General features: G+C 37.2%; 1 protein-coding gene across 1 annotated transcript in view; it reads left to right on the top strand.

Annotated features, from left to right (window-relative positions):
• The window catches only part of IL23R (interleukin 23 receptor), a 101886-nt gene that overhangs the window by 31287 nt on the left and 50025 nt on the right, over window positions 1-20574 (top strand). The window contains exon 7 of the mRNA XM_066264984.1: window positions 7666-7811. Within this exon, the coding sequence (XP_066121081.1) occupies window positions 7666-7811 (146 nt within the window). The remainder of the gene's footprint in view (window positions 1-7665; window positions 7812-20574) is intronic.

Below are 20574 nucleotides of genomic sequence, written 5' to 3'. Positions count from 1 at the left end.
TTTTACAAATTGAGCCTTTTACAACTACATCCCAGCCCTAAAACCACACTTCAGCCAAAGAGCACCAAGGGATCACCCTTTATTTGGAGATCCTAGTGCCAATTATTTTTAATCACAGTAGCCCACCCTTACCAGTGGTTTTGCTTTATTTTGACTTCAGGTATGCTTGGTCAACTGCAGCCAAAAAATATTAAATAAAAAATTCTAGGAATAAATAATTCATAAGTTTTAAATAGTGTAGTATTCCAAGTAGTGTGATGGAATCTCAAGACATCTTGTTACATTTTGCCCTGGAAGTGAATCATCCTTTTGTCTGGCATATCCACCTGCTGTGGATACGCTACCTGCCTGTTAGTCGGTTAGCAGCTGTCTTGGTTATCAAATTGACTGTGGCAGTATCACAGGGTTTGTGTTCAAGTAACCATAACTGGTATTTTACTTAAGAATGGCCCCAAAGCACAAGAGTAGTGATGCTGGCAATTCTGATATGTCAAAAAAAATCCATAAAGTGCTTCCTTCAAGTGGAAAAGTGAGTATAGTACAAAAGAAATTATGATAGAGCAAAAGAGTGAGAGAGCACACATTCAAATAACTTTTATCACAGTATATTATTATAATTATTCTATTTTATTATATGATATGTTATTGTTGTTAATAATCTTACTGTGCCTAATCATAAAATTAAACTTTACCATAGGATGTATGTACAGGAAAAAAACACAGTATACATAGAATTTGGTACTGTCCATGGTTTCAGGCTTTCACTGGGGGTCTTGGAATCTATCCACCATGGATAAGGGGGGGGCTACTGTAAGAAGGATGATTTCAGCAAGCTGACATTTATGCAATACTTTCTTCAGTGCTAACTGCTATTACATACATTATCTTACTTAACCCCCACATCAGCCTAATTTAGTAGAAGAGATTATAATGTATACATGAGGAGACAGGCTAAATTGCTTCAAGAAATTTGAGATTACAGAGCTAAGCAGCTTCTAATTCCAACATCCTATCCTCAGTTTTTATTTAAAAGCACATTACAATGTGTCTGAAAGCTTTCCTTCTGACTAATAATTTAGGAGATGTGATGCCTTCTTTTGGGGTACACTTTGGGAGATCACTAAGGTCTTTGGAACTAATATCTCAACTTTTCAACTTCTGTCTTGATTAAACTCAACTATCTCAACTAATAGGATTGGTCTAAAAATCTGTCATTGCCTGACCAGGTGGTGGCACAGTGGATAGAGCATCGAACTGGGATGCAGAGGACCCAGGTTCGAGAACCCGAGGTCACCAGCTTGAGCATGAGCTCATCTAGTTTGAACGAAAGCTCACCAGCTTGGACCCAAGGTCACTGGCTCGAGCAAGGGGTCACTCGGTCTGCTAAAGGCCCATGGTCAAGGCACATATGAGAAAGCAATCAATGAACAACTAAGGTGTTACAACGTGCAACGAAAAACTAATGATTGATGCTTCTTATCTCTCTGTTCCTGTCTGTCTGTCCCTGTCTATCCCTCTCTCTGACTCTCTCTCTCTGTCTCTGTAAAAAAAAACAAAAAAAAATCTGTCATTATTCTCTGAATATTGGATTGAAATATTAATACTGCTGACTATGGTGATGAAAAATAATTCCATTGTATTATATATTCTTAGAGTTACAGTTCTCTTGACCATGACCTACACATTTTTGTGACTTTACATTTTGAGGTAAAATGAGGAAATATGCCCTTTTCTTATAACAGATTAACCTTCATGGATTAAAGATAATTAAAGGCTATTGTGTCCACTATCATTATGGCAATGTAATTTTTAGTAAATAAATTATTGTTAGCATTACTGCTATTATTATTATTATTGTGACCTTATTAGATCTTAATATTATCAAAGTATGTTCCAGACAACAAGCACATCACATTAAATTCTGGAAATAATCATACATGGTACGGTGCCCATTTTACAGATAAAGGAAGAGATACAATAATTTGTTCAAGGTCACATAGCTAGTGAGGATAGCTAATTTTCATTTCATATTTGTTGACTTGCCAGAGTTAATTACCACCCCACTTCCCAAAAAGGAAAAATCTCATCTGGCCACCACCTGCAAATCTGACGTCCCGCTGAGGACCTTGGAGCCTCTTGTTTGGAACTGTTATGTCTCCTACTCTTTCTCTCCCCCGCTCCTCCGCTTCCTCCTTTATCATTACTCAAATAATGTAACAGTATAGAGGGCTCTACCCAACAAAGTCACCAGAATATTGATAGATGAGCTGTTTTCATTTGTGACAATTTAAGAATGAGACATTTCAAGTTAGATAAATGAACTGTTTTATGTATGATACTGAAGACAGTGGTCTCTCCTGGGAGCAATTTCCACATTTACAGCTAAGGATTGTGCTTTAATTAAGTTAAAGAGGCTGTGCTGAAAAGCAGAGCTGAGTTAATATAGTGCACTGACACTTTGCCAAAATGACTTGTGAAAGCAAGGATTAAACTTCTCTTTTAGAGAAATAAATTTAAATGCAGAAAGTGCAGTGACTTATGAACACTAATTCCCTCTAATGAATAATTATAGGTAAATACACGTTATTAGAAATATACCAAAAACTATAACCTGGTTCTTTATTTTTATTTTCAATTTAGAAAATTAAATTCAACAGGGTGATATTGATCAATAAGAGTACATAAGTTTCAGGTAAATATTTCCATAGCATTTGAACTGTTGATTATGTTGTGTACCCAGCACCCTAAGTCAAATCATTTTTCATCACCATTTATTTGTCCCTCTTTGCACCCTTAACCCCCCCCCCCCATGGTAACCACTTCACTTTTATCTACGTCTATGGGTTTCAGTTTTATATTCCACCTATGTGTGAAATCATATAGTTCTTAGCTTTTTCTGATTTACTTATTTCACTCAGTATAATATTCTCAAGTTTCATCCATGTTGTCATAAATTACACTATGTCATCATGTCTTATGGCTGAGTACTATTCCATTGTATATATGTACCACTTCTTTATCCAATCCTCTATGGAGGGACACTTTTGTTGTTTCCATATCTTGGCCACTGTGAACAATGTTGCAATGAACATGGGGTTGCATGTGTCTTTATGTACTAATGCCGTGACGGCGAACCTTTTTATAAAAACCGCCCATTTTGCAGTGTTGGTCAACCTGGTCCCTCCGGGGGACCAGGTTGACCAACACTGCAAAATGGGCGGTTTTTATAAAAAGTTTGCTATCACAGCACTAATGTTTTCAAGATTTGGGAGTAGGTAACCAGTAGAGGGATTGCTGGGTCATATGGTAGTTCTATTCTTAATTTTTTGAGGAACCACCACACTTTCTACCATAGTGGTTGTACTAATTTGCATTCTTATGAGCAGTGAATGAGGGTTCTGTTTTCTCCACAGTCTCCCCAACACTTGTCATTACCTGTATTGTTGGTAATAGCCAACCTAATAGGTGTGAAGTGGTCTCATTGTAGTTTTGATTTGCATTTCTCAAATAGCTAATGATGATGAGCATCCTTTCATATATCTGTTAGCCATTGTATGTCCTCTTGAGAGAAGTGTCTATTCTCAAAATAGACACTCTCAAAAATAGGTCCTCTCCCCATTTTTTTTCTTTTTTTTTCATTTTTCCGAAGCTGGAAACAGGGAGAGACAGTCAGACAGACTCCTGCATGCGCCCGACCGGGATCCACCCGGCATGCCCACCATGGGGCGACGCTCTGCCCACCAGGGGGCGATGCTCTGCCCATCCTGGGCGTCGCCATGTTGCAACCAGAGCCACTCTAGTGCCTGGGGCTGAGGCCACAGAGCCATCCCCAGCGCCCGGGCCATCTTTGCTCCAATGGAGCCTTGGCTGCGGGAGGGGAAGAGAGAGACAGAGAGGAAAGCGCGGCAGAGGGGTGGAGAAGCTAATGGACGCTTCTCCTGTGTGCCCTGGCCGGGAATCGAACCCTGGTCCTCCGCACGCTAGGCCGACGCTCTACCGCTGAGCCAACCGGCCAGGGCCTCTCCCCATTTTTAAATTAGATTATTTGCTTGTTTGTTGCTGAGCTTTGTGAGTTCTTTATATATTTTGGATATTAAGCCCTTATCAGAGCTATTGTTTGCAAACATCACTCCCATTTAGTTGGCTATTTGTTTTGTTGTCAGTTTCTTTTGCTGTGCAGGAGCTTTTTAGTTTGATATAGTCCCATTCATTTAGTGTTGCCTTTACTTCCTTTGTCTTTGGGGTCAAATTCATAAATTGTTCTTTATGGCCAAGGTTTATGAGTTTAGTAACTATGTTTTTTTCTATGCAATTTATTGTTTCAGATCTTATAATTAGGGCTTTGATCCATTTTGAATTAATTTTTGTGCAGGGAGAGAACATTATACTGAGTGAAATAAGTAAATCAGAAAAAGCTAAGAACTGTATGATTTCACACATAGGTAGGATATAAAACTGTGACTCATGGACACAGATAAAAGCGAAGTGGTTATCAGGAGGAGGGGAAGAGTGTAAAGAGGAACAAATTTAAGGTGATGAAAAATTATTTGACTTTGGGTGATGGGTAAACAATGTAATCAATAGTTCAAATGCTATAGAAATGTTTACTTGAAACCTATGTACTCTTATTAATTAATGTCACCTTGTTACATTTAATTTTTTAAGTAAAATTTAAAAATATTTCATGGCAGAAAAAATTCAATCGTACATTGTTTATAGATAAATACATCTGAGATAAAAAAATTAAAAGCAATATAATTATTACCAATAAATTAAAGATAGAAGTTACTTCTGATGGGAAAGGGAAAATAGGTTTCGGAGTGGATGTTAGGTCACTAATCAATGTCTTCCTTAGGATCTAATTTAGTTTGTTTTCCAAATGGATGGTCAGTTATTTCATAATATTTGTCATTTTCTTCTTTTCATAAATATTTTCTTTTATAGTTTTATCATATACTTTTATCATATGCTAAGTTCTTTTTTACAGTTGGGTCTGGATTTGACTGTTCTTTTAAAAATGTAAAATCTTAGTCCTGGCCAGGGGGTTCAGTGGTAGAACATTGGCTTGGTGTATGGATGAACTAGGTTCAATTCCCCATCAGGGTACATAGGATAAGCAACCATCTGATTCTCCACCCCTCCCCCACTTCTCTCTCTCTCTCTCTCTTTCTCTCTCTCTCTCTCTCTCTCTCTTCCTCTCCTGTAGCCATGGTTCAAGTGATTTGAGCATCAACCCTGGGTGCTCAGGCTCTGTGGAGCCTACATCTCAGGTGCTAAAAATGGCTCAGTTGAGAGCATAGCCTCAGATGGGCAAAGCATTGGCCCCAGATGGGAGTTGCCAGGTGGATTCTGGTCGGGGTGCATGCAGGAGTCTCTTTGTCTATCTCCCTTCTTCTCACTTGGAAAAAAAAGAAAAAAAAGTAAAATCTTATAGAAATGTTTAAAACCCAAGCAATGATAGAAAAAAAAACTTAACATTTGAGTCTCTTGTAACAAAAAATATATTCAAGTATAAGTTATATAACATATTTATTTGAAACAAATATAAGCCCATTCAAATTTAAAGACTTAGATCTCTACTGAGTTGACCTGCTCTGTGTTAAGACTCTCCCTTAAACTTTACTTACTGTGATCTGCATTTCTCATGTGACTAAACAGACTTTTAGTTCCTTCCCAGAATATTTCTTTCTGCAAAATTTGCTTGTGCTGCTAAACTCAGTGGTAGGACAAACTCACAGACAAGAGACAGGGTTGGAGGGTGAATAACTTGCAGCACTGAGGATGTTTAAGTGGTCCCAGGTGGTCTCAGAGTCCCCAAGAAGGTCCACTTCCTTGTACAACGTTAACTCGCTCAGCACCTCCAATGGGATCCACTTCCGTGACTCTAGAAACCTCTGAATATTGATTCTTCTTACAAGTAGTTTACACTCATTAAAGGAAATCAACTATGGGAATCAGATGATAAAAGTTCAGTACAGTAAGCTCATTAATGAGACTAATTCTGCTACAACTACTTCTGTCCTATGCCAGGTTTAGTATAAGAATTTTATTCTAAGACTGTGCTACTAGAGAGCAAATCTTTAATTTTTATATTTCTTTATAAATTATATACCTGTGCACATTATTTTAAATAATAGTTATTAATAATAAAATAATAATTTTCCAGCCCTGGCTGGTTGGCTCAGCAGTAGAGCGTCAGCCAGGTGTGTGGATGTCCCAGGTTCAAATCCTGGTCATGGCACACAGGCAGAGCAACCATCTGCTTCTCTACCTCTTCCCCTCCCCCTTCTCTCTCTCTCACACACTTCTCCTCCTACAGCCATGGCTCGAATGGTTAAGCAAGTTGACCCCAGTTGCTGAGGATGGCTCCATGGCCTGCTTTAAGCATTGAAATAGCTTGGTTGCTGAGCAACGGAGCAGTGGACCCAGAGCAAGCCCTGGTAGGGAGCTTGCTGGATAGATCCAGGTGCACATGGGACTCTCTCTCCTCCCTGCCTCTCACTTAATAAAAATAAAATAAAAAACAAACAACAACAATGACAATGAAACCAGTAATTTTTCCAAAGAATATTTATAAATTTAGAATAAATTAAAAGAAAATGAATTCATAGAAGATATTAAACTGTAACAATGGTCCCTAAAACACACACACACAAGCTCTTGAGTTCTTTGTTAAATAACACCCTGATTGAGTGGTTCAGTGAATAAAGCGTCATCCTAGTGCACTGAGGTTGTGGGTTTGATCCCTGGTGGAACAATGAGTTGATGCTTCTCTCTCTCTTCCCCCCCTCTCTTGCTTTCATTTTCTCTCTCAAACTATGGAATAATAATAATAATAATAATAATAATACATCTAGCAAAGTCATAGGTTTTTATTGTTGTAAGAATGCATATAGGAGAAATGAAAAGTGCCAGTGATTCTATTCTGTTCAGACAGAACAATGTTTTAAGTATTTATACAGTTTAGATATACAGAGATTTCAGTTATACAATAAAAGAGCTATTAAGATAACCATTCAGAATTTCAGGTCCCTTTTGAAAGTTATAATGTAGCAATAATTGGTAAAAATCTTAGTCTTGTAAGATTTGCTTTGTTCAAATCATACTTTCAAGTACAGATTTGTTTTAATGGAAAATAAAACAAGTTAACAATAAATATAAATATTCACACAAATTTCCATTTAACACCAAAGAATAAGAATATCATTGTGAAAGGTTTAAATTTAAGAACTTATCAAATCAAATTCTCTGACCGAAATTTAAGATGCAAAGCATTATCTCTCCCTAAACAGACCCAGGGAAGAAGAACTAGTTCCTTTATTTCCTTTTTACATGCTTTTGTGAATAAGGCCAGGCTCTGGAATTTCGTTAGTGAGGATTTATAAGGGTGTGAGAAGTGGAGGAAAGGCAAGCCTGTTTAGAGTGCCTTTGAAAAGAAAAGAAGAATGGGATAAATTGAATTTTACTAAAGAACCATAATTTTCTCCTATATAACAGAATAGAAAACAAAACAAAAAAAATCTTAATTGTTAATTAGATCATGGAATTGTTTTTAGCACTTTGAGTTTTAACATATCATTAGATTAATGAAAAGATAGATACACATTTTTCCCTAGGCAAGTTTTAAATTGCTGGGTTTTTCATTTTGTTTGTCTGCTGTTTTAGTGATACCTGCTGCAGCCATCATTTCCAGGGCTGAGGATTTAAATACTACAGTGCCGAAGACCATAATTCACTGGAATAGTAGAACAGCAATGAAAAAGCTTTTCTGTGAAATGAGATACAAAGCTACAACAAACCAAACTTGGATAGTAAGCTAACTTTCATTATTCTTTTTTTTTAATTTTTAAATTAATTTTAATGTATTGTGTCAACATGGATTCAACTGTCCTACTGAATATAACACCCTCACCCCCACCCCCATGTCCCTATTTACACCCTTTTTGACTCCCTCCCCCTAACTCCGTCCCCCTTTCCCTCTGGGATTTGTTGTCCTATTATCTGTATCTATGTGTTATGTATAGATAATTTCACTAATCCCTTCACCTTCTCTGATCCCATCCCCTCATCCCCCTTTCTTCTGACAGCTGTCTCTTTGGTCCCAGTGACCCTGCCTCTGCCTCTATTTCATTCCTCAGCTCACTTTGTTCCTTAGATTCTACATATAAGTGAGATCATATGGTATTTGTCTTTCTCTGCCTGGCTTATTTCACTTAGCATAATACTCTCCAGGTCCATCCATGTCATCGCTAAAGGTAAGATTTCCTTCCTTTTCATGGCTGCATAGTCTTCCATTGTGTATATGTACCACAGCTTTTTTTTTTTTTAATAAATTTTTATTAATGGTAATGGGATGACATTAATAAATCAGGGTACATATATTCAAAGAAAACATGTCTAGGTTATTTTGTCATCAAATTATGTTGCAAACCCCTCGCCCAAAGTCAGATTGTCCTCCGTCACCCTCTATCTAGTTCTCTGTGCCCCTCCCCCTCCCCCTAACTCTCTCCCTCCCTCCCATGTCCTCCCCCCCCACCCATGGTAACCACCACACTCTTGTCCATGTCTCTTAGTCTCATTTTTATGTTCCACCAATGTATGGAATCATGTAGTTCTTGTTTTTTTCTGATTTGCTTATTTCACTCCTTATAATGTTATCAAGATCCCACCATTTTGCTGTAAATGATCTGATGTCATCATTTCTTATGGCTGAGTAGTATTCCATAGTGTATATGTGCCACATCTTCTTTATCCAGTCTTCTATTGAAGGGCTTTTTGGTTGTTTCCATGTCTTGGCCACTGTGAACAGTGCTGCAATGAACATGAGGCTACATGTGTCTTCACGTATCAATGTTTCTGAGGTTTTGGGGTATATACCCAGTAGAGGGATTGCTGGGTCATAAGGTAGTTCTATTTGCAGTTTTTTGAGGAACCACCATACTTTCCTCCATAATGGTTGTACTACTTTACAGTCCCACCAACAGTGAATGAGGGTTCCTTTTTCTCCACAGCCTCTCCAACATTTGCTACTACCCGTCTTGTTGATAATAGCTAATCTAACAGGAGTGAGGTGGTATCTCATTGTAGTTTTGATTTGCATTTCTCTAATAACTAATGAAGCTGAGCATCTTTTCATATATCTGTTGGCCATTTGTATCTCTTCCTGGGAGAAGTGTCTGTTCATGTCCTCTTCCCATTTTTTTATTGGATTGTTTGTTTGTTGTTGAGTTTTATGAGTTCTTTGTAAATTTTGGATATTAGGCCCTTATCTGAGCTGTCGTTTGAAAATATCAGTTCCCATATAGTTGGCTGTCTGTTTATTTTGATATCAGTTTCTCTTGCTGAGCAAAAACTTTTAATTCTGATGTAGTCCCATTCATTTATCTTTGCCTTCACTTCTCTTGCCATTGGAGTCAAGTTCATAAAATGTTCTTTAAAACCCAGGTCCATGATTTTAGTACCTATGTCTTCTTCTATGTACTTTATTGTTTCAGGTCTTATATTTAGGTCTTCGATCCATTTTGAATTAATTTTAGTACACGGGGACAGGCTGTAGTCGAGTTTCATTCTTTTGCATGTGGCTTTCCAGTTTTCCCAACACCATTTGTTGAAGAGGCTTTCTTTTCTCCATTGTGTGTTGTTGGCCCCTTTATCAAAGATTATTTGACCATATATATGTGGTTTTATTTCTGGGCTTTCTATTCTGTACCATTGGTCTGAGTGTCTATTTTTTTGCCAATACCATGCTGTTTTGATTATCGTGGCCCTATAATATAGTTTAAAGTCAGGTATTGTAATGCCCCCAGCTTCATTCTTTTTCCTTAGGATTGTTTTGGCTATTCGGGGTTTTTTATAGTTCCATATAAATCTGATGATTTTTTGTTCCATTTCTTTAAAAAATCTCATAGGGATTTTGATGGGAATTGCATTAAATTTGTATATTGCTTTGGGTAATATGGCCATTTTGATTATATTTATTCTTCCTATCCAAGAACAAGGAATATTTTTCCATCTCATTGTATCTTTTTCGATTTCCCTTAACAATGCTTTGTAATTTTCATTATATAGGTCCTTTACGTTCTTTGTTATGTTTATTCCTAGGTATTTTATTTTTTTTGTTGCAATCGTGAAGGGGATTATTTTTTTTAGTTCATTTTCTAATATTTCATTGTTGGCATATAGAAAGGCTATGGACTTTTGTATGTTAATTTTGTATCCTGCGACCTTACTGTATTGGTTTATTGTTTCTAATAATCTTTTTGTGGAGTCCTTCGGGTTTTCGATGTATAGGATCATATCATCAGCAAAAAGTGATAGCTTTACTTCTTCTTTTCCGATATGGATGCCTTTTATTTCTTTGTCTTGTCTGATTGCTCTGGCCAGAACTTCTAGCACCACGTTGAATAAGAGTGGAGAGAGTGGACAACCCTGTCTTGTTCTTGATTTAAGGTAGAAAGTCCTCAGTTTTATGCCGTTTAATAGGATGTTGGCTGATGGTTTACCATATATGGCCTTTATCATGTTGAGATATTTTCCTTCTATACCCATTTTGTTGAGAGTCTTAAACATAAAATTGTGTTGTATTTTATCAAAAGCCTTTTCTGCATCTATTGATAAGATCATGTGGTTTTTGTTCTTTGTTTTGTTGATATGATGTATTACGTTAACCGTTTTGCGTATGTTGAACCATCCTTGAGATTCTGGGATGAATCCCACTTGATCATGATGTATTATTTTTTTAATATGTTGTTGTATTCGGTTTGCCAGTATTTTGTTTAGTATTTTAGCATCTGTATTCATTAGAGATATTGGTCTGTAGTTTTCTTTCTTTGTGCCATCCTTGCCAGGTTTTGGTATGAGGGTTATGTTGGCCTCATAAAATGTGTTTGGAAGTATTGCTTCTTCTTCAATTTTTTGGAAGACTTTGAGTAGAATAGGAACCAAGTCTTCTTTGAAGGTTTGATAGAATTCACTAGTATAACCGTCTGGGCCTGGACTTTTATTTTTGGGGAGATTTTTAATAGTTTTTTCTATTTCCTCCCTGCTGATTGGTCTGTTTAGGCTTTCTGCTTCTTCATGACTCAGTCTAGGAAGGTTGTATTGATCTAGGAATTTATCCATTTCTTCTAGATTGTTGTATTTGGTGGCATATAATTTTTCATAGTATTCTACAATAATTCTTTGTATTTCTATGATGTCTGTGGTGATCTCTCCTCTTTCATTTTGGATTTTATTTATTTGAGTCCTGTGTCTTTTTTCCTTGGTGAGTCTTGCCAAGGGTTTGTCAATTTTGTTGATCTTTTCAAAGAACCAGCTCCTTGTTTTATTGATTTTTTCTATAGTTTTTCTGTTCTCTATTTCATTTATTTCTGCTCTGATTTTTATTATCTCCTTTCTTCGGCTGGTTTTGGATTGTCTTTGTTCTTCTTTTTCTAGTTCCTTAAGGTGTGAAGTTAAGTGGTTTACTTCGGCTCTCTCTTGTTTGTTCATATAGGCCTGAAGTGATATGAACTTTCCTCTTATTACTGCTTTTGCTGCATCCCAGAGATTCTGATATGTCGTATTTTCATTTTCATTTGTCTGTATATATCTTTTGATTTCTGCGCTTATTTCTTCTTTGACCCATTCATTTTTTAGAAGTATGTTGTTTAGTTTCCACATTTTTGTGGGTTTTTCCCCCTCTTTTTTGCAGTTGAATTCTAGTTTCAAGGCTTTATGATCAGAAAATATGCTTGGTACCATTTCAATTTTTCTAAATTTGCTGATATTGTCTTTGTGGCCCAACATATGGTCAATTCTTGAGAATGTTCCATGTACACTAGAGAAAAATGTATACTCTGTCGCTTTGGGATGAAGTGTCCTGTAGATGTCTATCATATCCAGGTGTTCTAGTATTTCGTTTAAGGCCACTATATCTTTATTGATTCTCTGTTTGGATGACCGATCTAGAGCCGTCAGCGGTGTATTGAGGTCTCCAAGTATGATTGTATTTTTGTTAGTTTTTGTTTTAAGGTCAATAAGTAGCTGTCTTATATATTTTGGTGCTCCTTGGTTTGGTGCATATATATTAAGGATTGTTATGTCTTCTTGATTCAACTTCCCCTTAATCATTATGAAATGACCATTTTTGTCTCTGAGTACTTTTTCTGTCTTGTAGTCAGCATTATTAGATATGAGTATTGCTACATCTGCTTTTTTTTGGGTGTTGTTTGCTTGGAGTATTGTTTTCCAGCCTTTCACTTTGAATTTGTTTTTATCCTTGTTGCTTAGATGTGTTTCTTGTAGGCAGCATATAGTTGGATTTTCTTTTTTAATCCATTCTGCTACTCTGTGTCTTTTTATTGGTAAGTTTAATCCATTTACATTTAGTGTAATTATTGACACTTGTGGGTTCCCTACTGCCATTTTATAAATTGCTTTCTGTTAGTTTTGTATCTAGTTTGATTCTTCTCTTTTGTTTTTCTATCATTTGTTTTTGTTTGTTTGTGTTCCATACTTCTTTCCTCTGTTGCTACCTTTTTTAAGTCAAGTGTTTTTGTGGTGGTTTTTTTAAGGGTGGTTACCATTAAGTAATGAAAAGGGTACCTACCATATTCATTGTAGTACCCTATCTTATAAGTATTTCTGCACTTCATCATCCTTTGCTACTGTTAATCTCCATCCTCTCCCCCCTTTTTTTCCTTTGTTGTCACAGTTTAAGTTTGGTTTTATTGTGTTCTTGGTGGAGCTGTTACTTGTGGTGTTGTTTTCTTTTGTTCTTTGAATCTGGTTGGAAAACCCCCCTTAGTATTTCCTGGAGTGGGGGCTTTCTGTTGATAAATTCTCTCATCTTTTCTGTATTTGTGAATGTTTTTATATCTCCTTCATACTTGAAGGATAGCTTTGATGGGTATAGTATTCTTGGCTGAAAGTTCCTCTCTTTCAGGGCTTTAAATATTGGAGTCCACTCTCTTCTAGCTTGTAGAGTTTCTGCTGAGAAATCTGATGATAATCTAATAGGCCTTCCTTTATATGTTGTACTCTTCTTTTCCCTGGCTGCCTTGAGAATTTTTTCTTTGTCATTGGTTTGTGTCATCTTTATTATGATGTGCCTTGGAGTGGGTTTGTTGGGGTTAAGAAAACTTGGTGTTCTGTTTGCTTCTTGAATTTGAGGCTTTAGTTCCTTCCACAGGCTTGGGAAGTTCTCGTCTATTATTTGTTTGAGTATATTCTCCATTCCATTTTCTTTCTCTTCTCCCTCTGATATACCTATTATTCTTATGTTATTCTTTCTGATGGAGTCAGACAATTCCTGTAGGGCTTTCTCATTTTTTATTATTTTTGAGTCTCTTTCTTCTTCTCTCTGTTGTGCCTCAAGTTGTTTGTCTTCTATTTCACTAATCCTATCTTCAATCTGGGCTGCTCTGTTAGCTAAGCTTGTTACCTCATTTTTCAGCTCGTGAATTGAGTTTTTCATTTCTGTTTGATTTGTTTTTATAGTTTCAATTTCCTTGGTAATATATTCTTTGTGTTCATTGAGTTGTTTTCTGATCTCCCTATATTGCCTTTCTGTGTTTTCTTGTATATCTCTGAGTATTTTTAAGATTTCTATTTTAAATTCTCTGTCATTTAGCTCCAAGGCTTCCAATATGTTAAGTCTTTTCTCCATAGATTTTTCCACATCTATTTGTGTTACCTCTCTTTCTTTTGTATCCATAATATTCGATTTCCTCTTTCTTATCGGCATCTGAGGGTGGTCTTATTGATAGCACTAATTAGAATTAATAAAGGGTAAAAAGAAAAAAAAAAAGGGTAAAACACCCCACAAAAAAAAACAGTAATAATTTATTATTTCCCCCTTTTTTTCTCTCTTCTCTTTCCCTCCTCTCCCCTCCTTAGGGAAATATCGTGCCTATAATGGAGGACCTGATTTGGGGTGAAGAGTTCAAGGGGCAAAAAAAAGGGAATAGGGACCTACTAAATGCAAAAAAAAAAAAAAAAGGAAGAAAATCTTAGACAAGCATAAGATGATTTGCTTGTAAGTGATGGTCAACTAAGAGATATAATGAGAGGGATAAGAGGGAATCAGAAAAAAGGACCAAAAAAGAATAATAAAGAAGAAAAAATAAAAATAATAAGTAAAAATCTGTTGTATTAAGTGGAGCGAAGACTAAATACAATGGAGACCTTGGGTTGGGAGGACCCAAAATGCCACAAAAATAAACAAACAAGAGAAAAAAAATAAAAACAAAAGCAAAAAAGAGAAATAAAGCCAAAAAAAAAGCCTTGAGTCCCAAATTGACTAATTTGTTCATGATTGAGGATTATATGGGAGGAAAGTAAAATGAGAAAAGAAAAAACGAATAGAAAGGAAAAAATAAGAAAAAGAGAAAAACGAAGGAAGAAATAAAATAGGAGGAGAAAAAAACAAAATAAAGCAAGACAAAAAAAAAAAAAAAAAAGAGGAGAGAGTGAGAGTTAAGTGTTTTGGAGTATAACCTTAAAGGAGGGTGAGGATGAAGAAGAAAAATAAAATGCAACACTCATGGGTAGTGTAGTTCAAGAAAGGGGAAGCATAAGATGGGCAGAGAATAGAAGGACCGAGGTGGAGGAAATAAAGGCAAAAAGATAGAAGAAACAAACAACAACAACAACAACAAAAAATTAGTGGATCAAGTTGTAAAGTCTGTGGGTTTTTCTTGATTTTGAGAGATTAACTTCTTCCTTTTTCTTTTCTCTCCCTCTTCCTAGTCGGTGACTCTGTACCCCAGGCTCTGCCCCTGTGTCACTCTTAGGTAGGGATTTGCAGTTGATGGGATTCTATGGCAATGTCATATAATTGGCTTTAGTCTTGCTGGAAGTAAAGGCTTGTTGGCGTTTGCAGGGTCCAACGATGAGAGAGTTTGCTTTCCTGGATTCTCTCTCCTAGTCCCCCCTTTCTGAATTAGCAGCCTGGTGATCCAGCTATAAGGCTGCAACTGCTTCTGCCTGGGGAGTAAGAGGCTCAAAGAGCTGGGAAATCCCCACTCTATCCCCACTCAGTGCAAGGCTTTGGGAAAGGCTCTGACAGTCAGGGCCTCCAGTGTAATCAGGCGGGGGTGGAAGTCAATTGTTGTCAAGGTGACTGTTCAGCGCCTATCATTTAGTTGGACCTCTCAACCCAGGCTTTCCACACTTTGTAGCCTGTTTTTGCAGGGAAGAAGAGGCACTAGTCTCTGCTTACGACTAGTGTAGTATAGACCTTATTATCTGCCAAGTCCTTCTTGTTAGCGTTTATCCCTTAATATGGAGGCTCTATCAATCAGAAGTTGCCCCCGCCCCTTTAGCGAGAGGCACTAAAAAATATCACGCCTCTTGTCTTGGATCGCTGAACTGAGAGAGATCTTATCAATTAGAACCGAGGGTGCGCAGATTTTATGGGTTAAGCTGATTTCAGTGATTGGGTCGCAGCTGTGTTTCCGAAGGTATTTTAGGCTGCCTGCACGCGCCCCTCCCCCAACGCTTGATTGTTAGCTTGAATGGCTGGGTGAGGTGCCCCGCCCACGGAGAGAATCTCCCAAGCCTCTCCCTCGCCGCTGGCGGCTGGACCGCACCAGGCGCAGGATAATGGAGCCCCCTGGGTGTGCGGGCCAGCAGGGCGCCCTGGGCGCGTGGAATGCCCAAGGCACGCGCGCGAATGGGGCGCTCCGGGCACCGGTGACCGGCGACCCCACTCGCAGTGTGCGGGCCGCTGGGAACGTCAGCGGTGCTCAACCCGACCGGGCGCGCGCGCGGCGGCTCCTGGCGGCCGCTGGCGGAGGCAGTCGCTCGCGGCAGTCGCTCGCGGCAGCCGCTTGCGGGGGCTCGCGGTTCCCAAGTATATGGGCTGACTCACCGCAGGCGCACTCCCTCGCGGCTTGAATGAGCGTCGCTGCTGTGGTAGCTTCCTCCACACCCTCGTCTCTCAGATTCAAGTGATAACAGTCCTTTTGCTTTCAGTTTGTGTGGAACTCCGGAATGCTCCGAGGATAAATTTTTTCTGTTTCTAGTTGATAAATTTGTTGTGATTTAGGGGAGAGCTGTCGGACGCGCTTCTCACGGCGCCATTTCCGTCGTACCACAGCTTTTTAATCCACTTGTCCAAGGACGGACACTTGGGCTGTTTCCAGATCTTGGCTATTGTAAACAATGCTGCAATAAACATCGGGGTGCATATCTTCTTTTGAATCAATGATTTGGTAGTCTTAGGATATATTCCTAAAAGTGGGATAGCTGGGTGAAAAGGCAGTTCCATTTTTAATTTTTTGAGGAAACACCATACTGTTTTTTACAGTGGCTGCCCAGCCTGCAGTTCCACCAACAGTGCAGGAGGTTCCCTTTTCTCCACACCTTCATCAGCACTTGTTCTGTGTTGATTTGTTAATGAGCCCCATTCTGACAGGTGTGAGGTGGTATCTCATTGTGGTTTTAATTTGCATTTCTCTGATGATTAGTGACGTTGAACATTTTTCATATGCCTATTGGCCATCTGTATGATCTCTTTGGAGAGGTGTCTGTTCAGTTGTTTTGCCCATTTTTAATTGGATTGTTTACCCTTCCTAGTATTGAGTTTTAGAAGTTCTTTATAAATTTTGGTTATTAACCCCTTATCAGATATATTGGTGAATATGTTCTCCCATTTTATGGGTTGTCTTTTTATTTTGTTCATGGAGTCTTTTGCTGTGCAAAAGCTTTTTAGTTTGATATAGTCCCATTTGTTTTTGTTTTGTTTTTTGTCTTATATTTCACTTGCCCTTGGAGATATATCAGCAAAAATATTGAGAGACATCGGAGAGTTTACTACCTATGTTTTCTTCCAAGATGATTATGGTTTCATGCCTTACATTTAAGTCTTTTATCCATTTTGAGTTTATTTTTGTGAATGGTGTAAGTTGGTGGTCTAGTTTCATTTTTTTGCAGGTAGTTGTCCAATTTTCCCAATACCAATTATTAAAGAGACTGTCTTTATTCCATTGTATGCTTTTACCTCCTTTGTCAAATATCAATTGACCATAAAGGTGTGGGTTTATTTCTGGGTTCTCTGTTCTGTTCCATTCCATTGATCTGTATGCCTGATCTTATCCTAGTTCTATGTTGTTTTGATTACAATGGCCTTATAGTATAACTTAATATCAGGAAGTGTGATACCTTTCACTTTATTCTTCATTTTCAGGATTGCTGAGGCTATTCGTGTTCTTTTTTTGGCTCCATATAATTTTTTGAAATACCTTTGAAGTATGCCATTGGTATTTTGATAGGAAGTGCATTGAATTTATAGATTGCTTTGGGTAACATAGACATTTTAATGATGTTTATTCTTCCTATTAATGAACATGGTCTATGCTTCCACTTGTCTGTATCTTCCTTGGTTTCTTTTATCAATGTTTTATAATTTTCTGAGTACAAGTCTTTTACCTCCTTGGTTAAATTTACTCCTAGGTACTTTTTTGTTGTTGTTGCAGTAGTGAAGGGGATTGTTTCCTTAATTTCGCTTTCAGACTCTTTATTGTTGGTGTATAAAAATGCCACTGATTTCTGAATATTGATTTTATATCCTGCCACCTTGCTGAATTTATTTAGTAGTTTTTGGACTGAGACTTTAGGGTTTTCTATGTACAGTATCATGTCATCAGCAAATAATAATAGTTTTACTTCTTCTTTTCCAATTTGGATGCCTTTTATTTCTTCTTCTTGCCTGATTGCTGTGGCTAGAACTTCCAGAACTATGTTGAGTAAGAGTGGTGAAAGGGGTCACCCCTGCCTTGTTCCTGATCTTAAGGGAATTGCTTTTAATTTTTGCCCATTGAGTATGATGTTGGGTGTCAGTTTGTTATAGATAGCCTTTATTATGTTGAGGTATGTACCTGTATTCCCAGTTTGCTGAGAGTTTTGATTATAAATAGGTGCTGGATTTTATCAATTTTTTTCCGCATCTATTGATATAATCATGTGATTTCTCTCCTTCCTTTTGTTTATGTGATGAATCACATTGATTGATTAGCAAATATTTTACCAGCCTTGCCTCCCCAGAATAAATCCCACTTGATCATGATGTATGACTTTTATAATGTATTGCTGGATCCGGTTTGCTAATATTTTGTTGAGAATTTTAGCATTTAAGTCCATCAGGGATATTGGCCTATAGTTTTCTTTCTTTGTAGTGTTTTTACCTGGTTTTGCAATGGGGATAAATGCTTGCCTTATAAAAGGAGCTTGGAAGTTTTTCTTCCCCTTGAATTTTTTGAAATAGCTTGAGAAGGATAGGTGTTAGTTCTTCTTTGAATGTTTGGTAAAATTTGCCTGTGAAGCCATCAGGTCCAAGGCTTTTGTTAGCTGGGAGTTTTTTGATAACTGTTTCATTTTCATTTGTTGTAATCGGTCTGTTTAGGTTTGATTCTTCCAGATTGACTTTTGGAAGATTGTATGTTGCTAGGAATTTATCCATTCCACCTAAGTTGTCCAATTTTTTTGTAGATAGATCTTCATAGTATTTTCTTACAATCCTTTGTATTTCTGTGGTGTCAGTTGTTACTTCTCCACTTTCATTTCTAATTTTATTTATTTGAGTTTTTTGTTTTTTTCTTGATGAGTCTGGTTAAAGGTTCATCAATATGGTTTACTTTTTCAAACAACTAGCTCTTTGTTTCATTGATCCTTTTTTTTGTCTTTATGTCATTTATTTTCACTCTGATCTTTATTATTTTCTTCCTTCTACTTCCTCTGGGCTTTATTTGTTGTTCTTTTTCTAGTTCTTTTAGATGCTGAGTTAAGTTGTTTATTTGAGCTTTTTCTTGCTTCTTAAGGTATGTCTTCCCTCTCAGAACTGTTTTTGCTGTGTCCCATAAAATTTGAGTTGTTGTATGTACATTTTCATTTGTTTCAAAAAATTTTGAATTCTTCTTTGATCTCATTGTTAACTCTTTCGTTACTTAATAACATACTATTTAGCCTCCAAGTGTTTGAATGGTTTTTTTTTTCTTTATTGTAGTTGATTTCTAGTTTCATGCCATTGTGATCAGAGAAGATGCTTGATATGATTTCAATCTTTTTAAATTTATTAAGACTTATTTTGTGTCCTAACATGTGATCTATCCTAGAGAATGTACCATGAGCACTTAAAGAATGTATATATATCCTGCTGCTTGGGGGTTAAAGGTTCTGAAGATGTAAGTTAAATCCAGTTGATCTAGTGTCATTTAAGGCTGCTGTTTCTTTGTTAATTTTCTGTCTGGCAGATTTGTCCATTGATGTTAGTGGGACATTGAAATTCCCTACTATTATAGTATTGCTGTTGATCTTGCCCTTTATGTCTAGCAAAATCTGCTTTATATATTTAGGTGTTCCTATATTAGGCCCATAAATATTTACAATGGTTATATCCTCCTGTTGGATTGCTCTCTTTATCATTATGTAATGACCTTCTTTATACCTTACTATAGCCTTTGTTTTAAAGGCTATTTTGTCAGATACAGCTATTGCTCAACTTACAACCACGATTGGTTCTGACAGACCATTCATAACATGATTTGGTTGTAAGTTGAGTAGGCTATATGTATAGTACTGTGAAATGATGTTATAAAAATCTTTGTCATATTTTATCTTAATTTTCTTTCATTATTGTTATATAAATATATCATAATTTTCTTTGTTCATTTTGTGCCATTTGTATCATCTCTACACCATTTTGTTTCTTATTTTTACATTTGTCAGGTTTAAGTAAAACACTGCATTATCAGTACAACTGGTTTAATATTTGCAAAGACAATTTCCTCTTGGTAGACATCTTGGGAGGGGTTTGATGAAAAATATCCAAGACACAAAACACAAATTGCTGTACTGTAAGTTGCATAGGTCGTAAGTCAATTAATATTTGTATAAGTATTGCTACTCCACTTTTGTTTTTCATTTCCATTTGCATGAAATACTTTTTTTCATCCCTTCACCTTCAGTCTATATGTACCTTTTGTTTTGAGGTGGGTGTCTTGTAGACAGTATATGTAGGGGTCCTATTTTCTTAGCCATGTAGCTACCCTATATCTTTTGATGGGAGCATTTAATTCATTACATTTAAGGTTAATATCGACATGTACTTATTTGTTGCCATTTTATTCTTTAAATTTACATTCCTCTTTTTCTCGATCTCTCTCTTTTTTTCCTTTACTCTTTTTTTTGGGGGGAGTGACATATTCTGGCTTTCTTCCATCTCTCCTTTTTTTTTTTACAGAGACAGAGAGAGAGAGATTGAGGGATAGATAAGGACAGACAGACAGGAATGGAGAGAGATGAGAAGCATCAATCATCAGTTTTTCGTTGTGACACCTTAGTTGTTCATTGATTGCTCTCTCATATGTGCCTTGATTACGGGCCTTCAGCAGACCAAGTAACCCCTTGCTCAAACTAGTGACCTTGGTTCCAAGCTGGTGAGCTTTTTGATCAAGCCAAATGAGCCCGTACTATGCTGACGACCTCGGGGTCTCGAACCTGGGTCTTCTGCATCCTAGTCTGATGCTCTATCCACTGCCTGGTCAGGCTCCTTTACTCTTTTTATAGCAGGCCCCTTAACATTTCTTGTAGTAC

Source organism: Saccopteryx bilineata, chromosome 3, assembly GCF_036850765.1.
Source record: "Saccopteryx bilineata isolate mSacBil1 chromosome 3, mSacBil1_pri_phased_curated, whole genome shotgun sequence".
Lineage (NCBI taxonomy): Eukaryota > Metazoa > Chordata > Mammalia > Chiroptera > Emballonuridae > Saccopteryx > Saccopteryx bilineata.
Note: the sequence above shows the minus strand (reverse complement) of the source record. Positions and strands in the feature narration are given on the sequence as shown.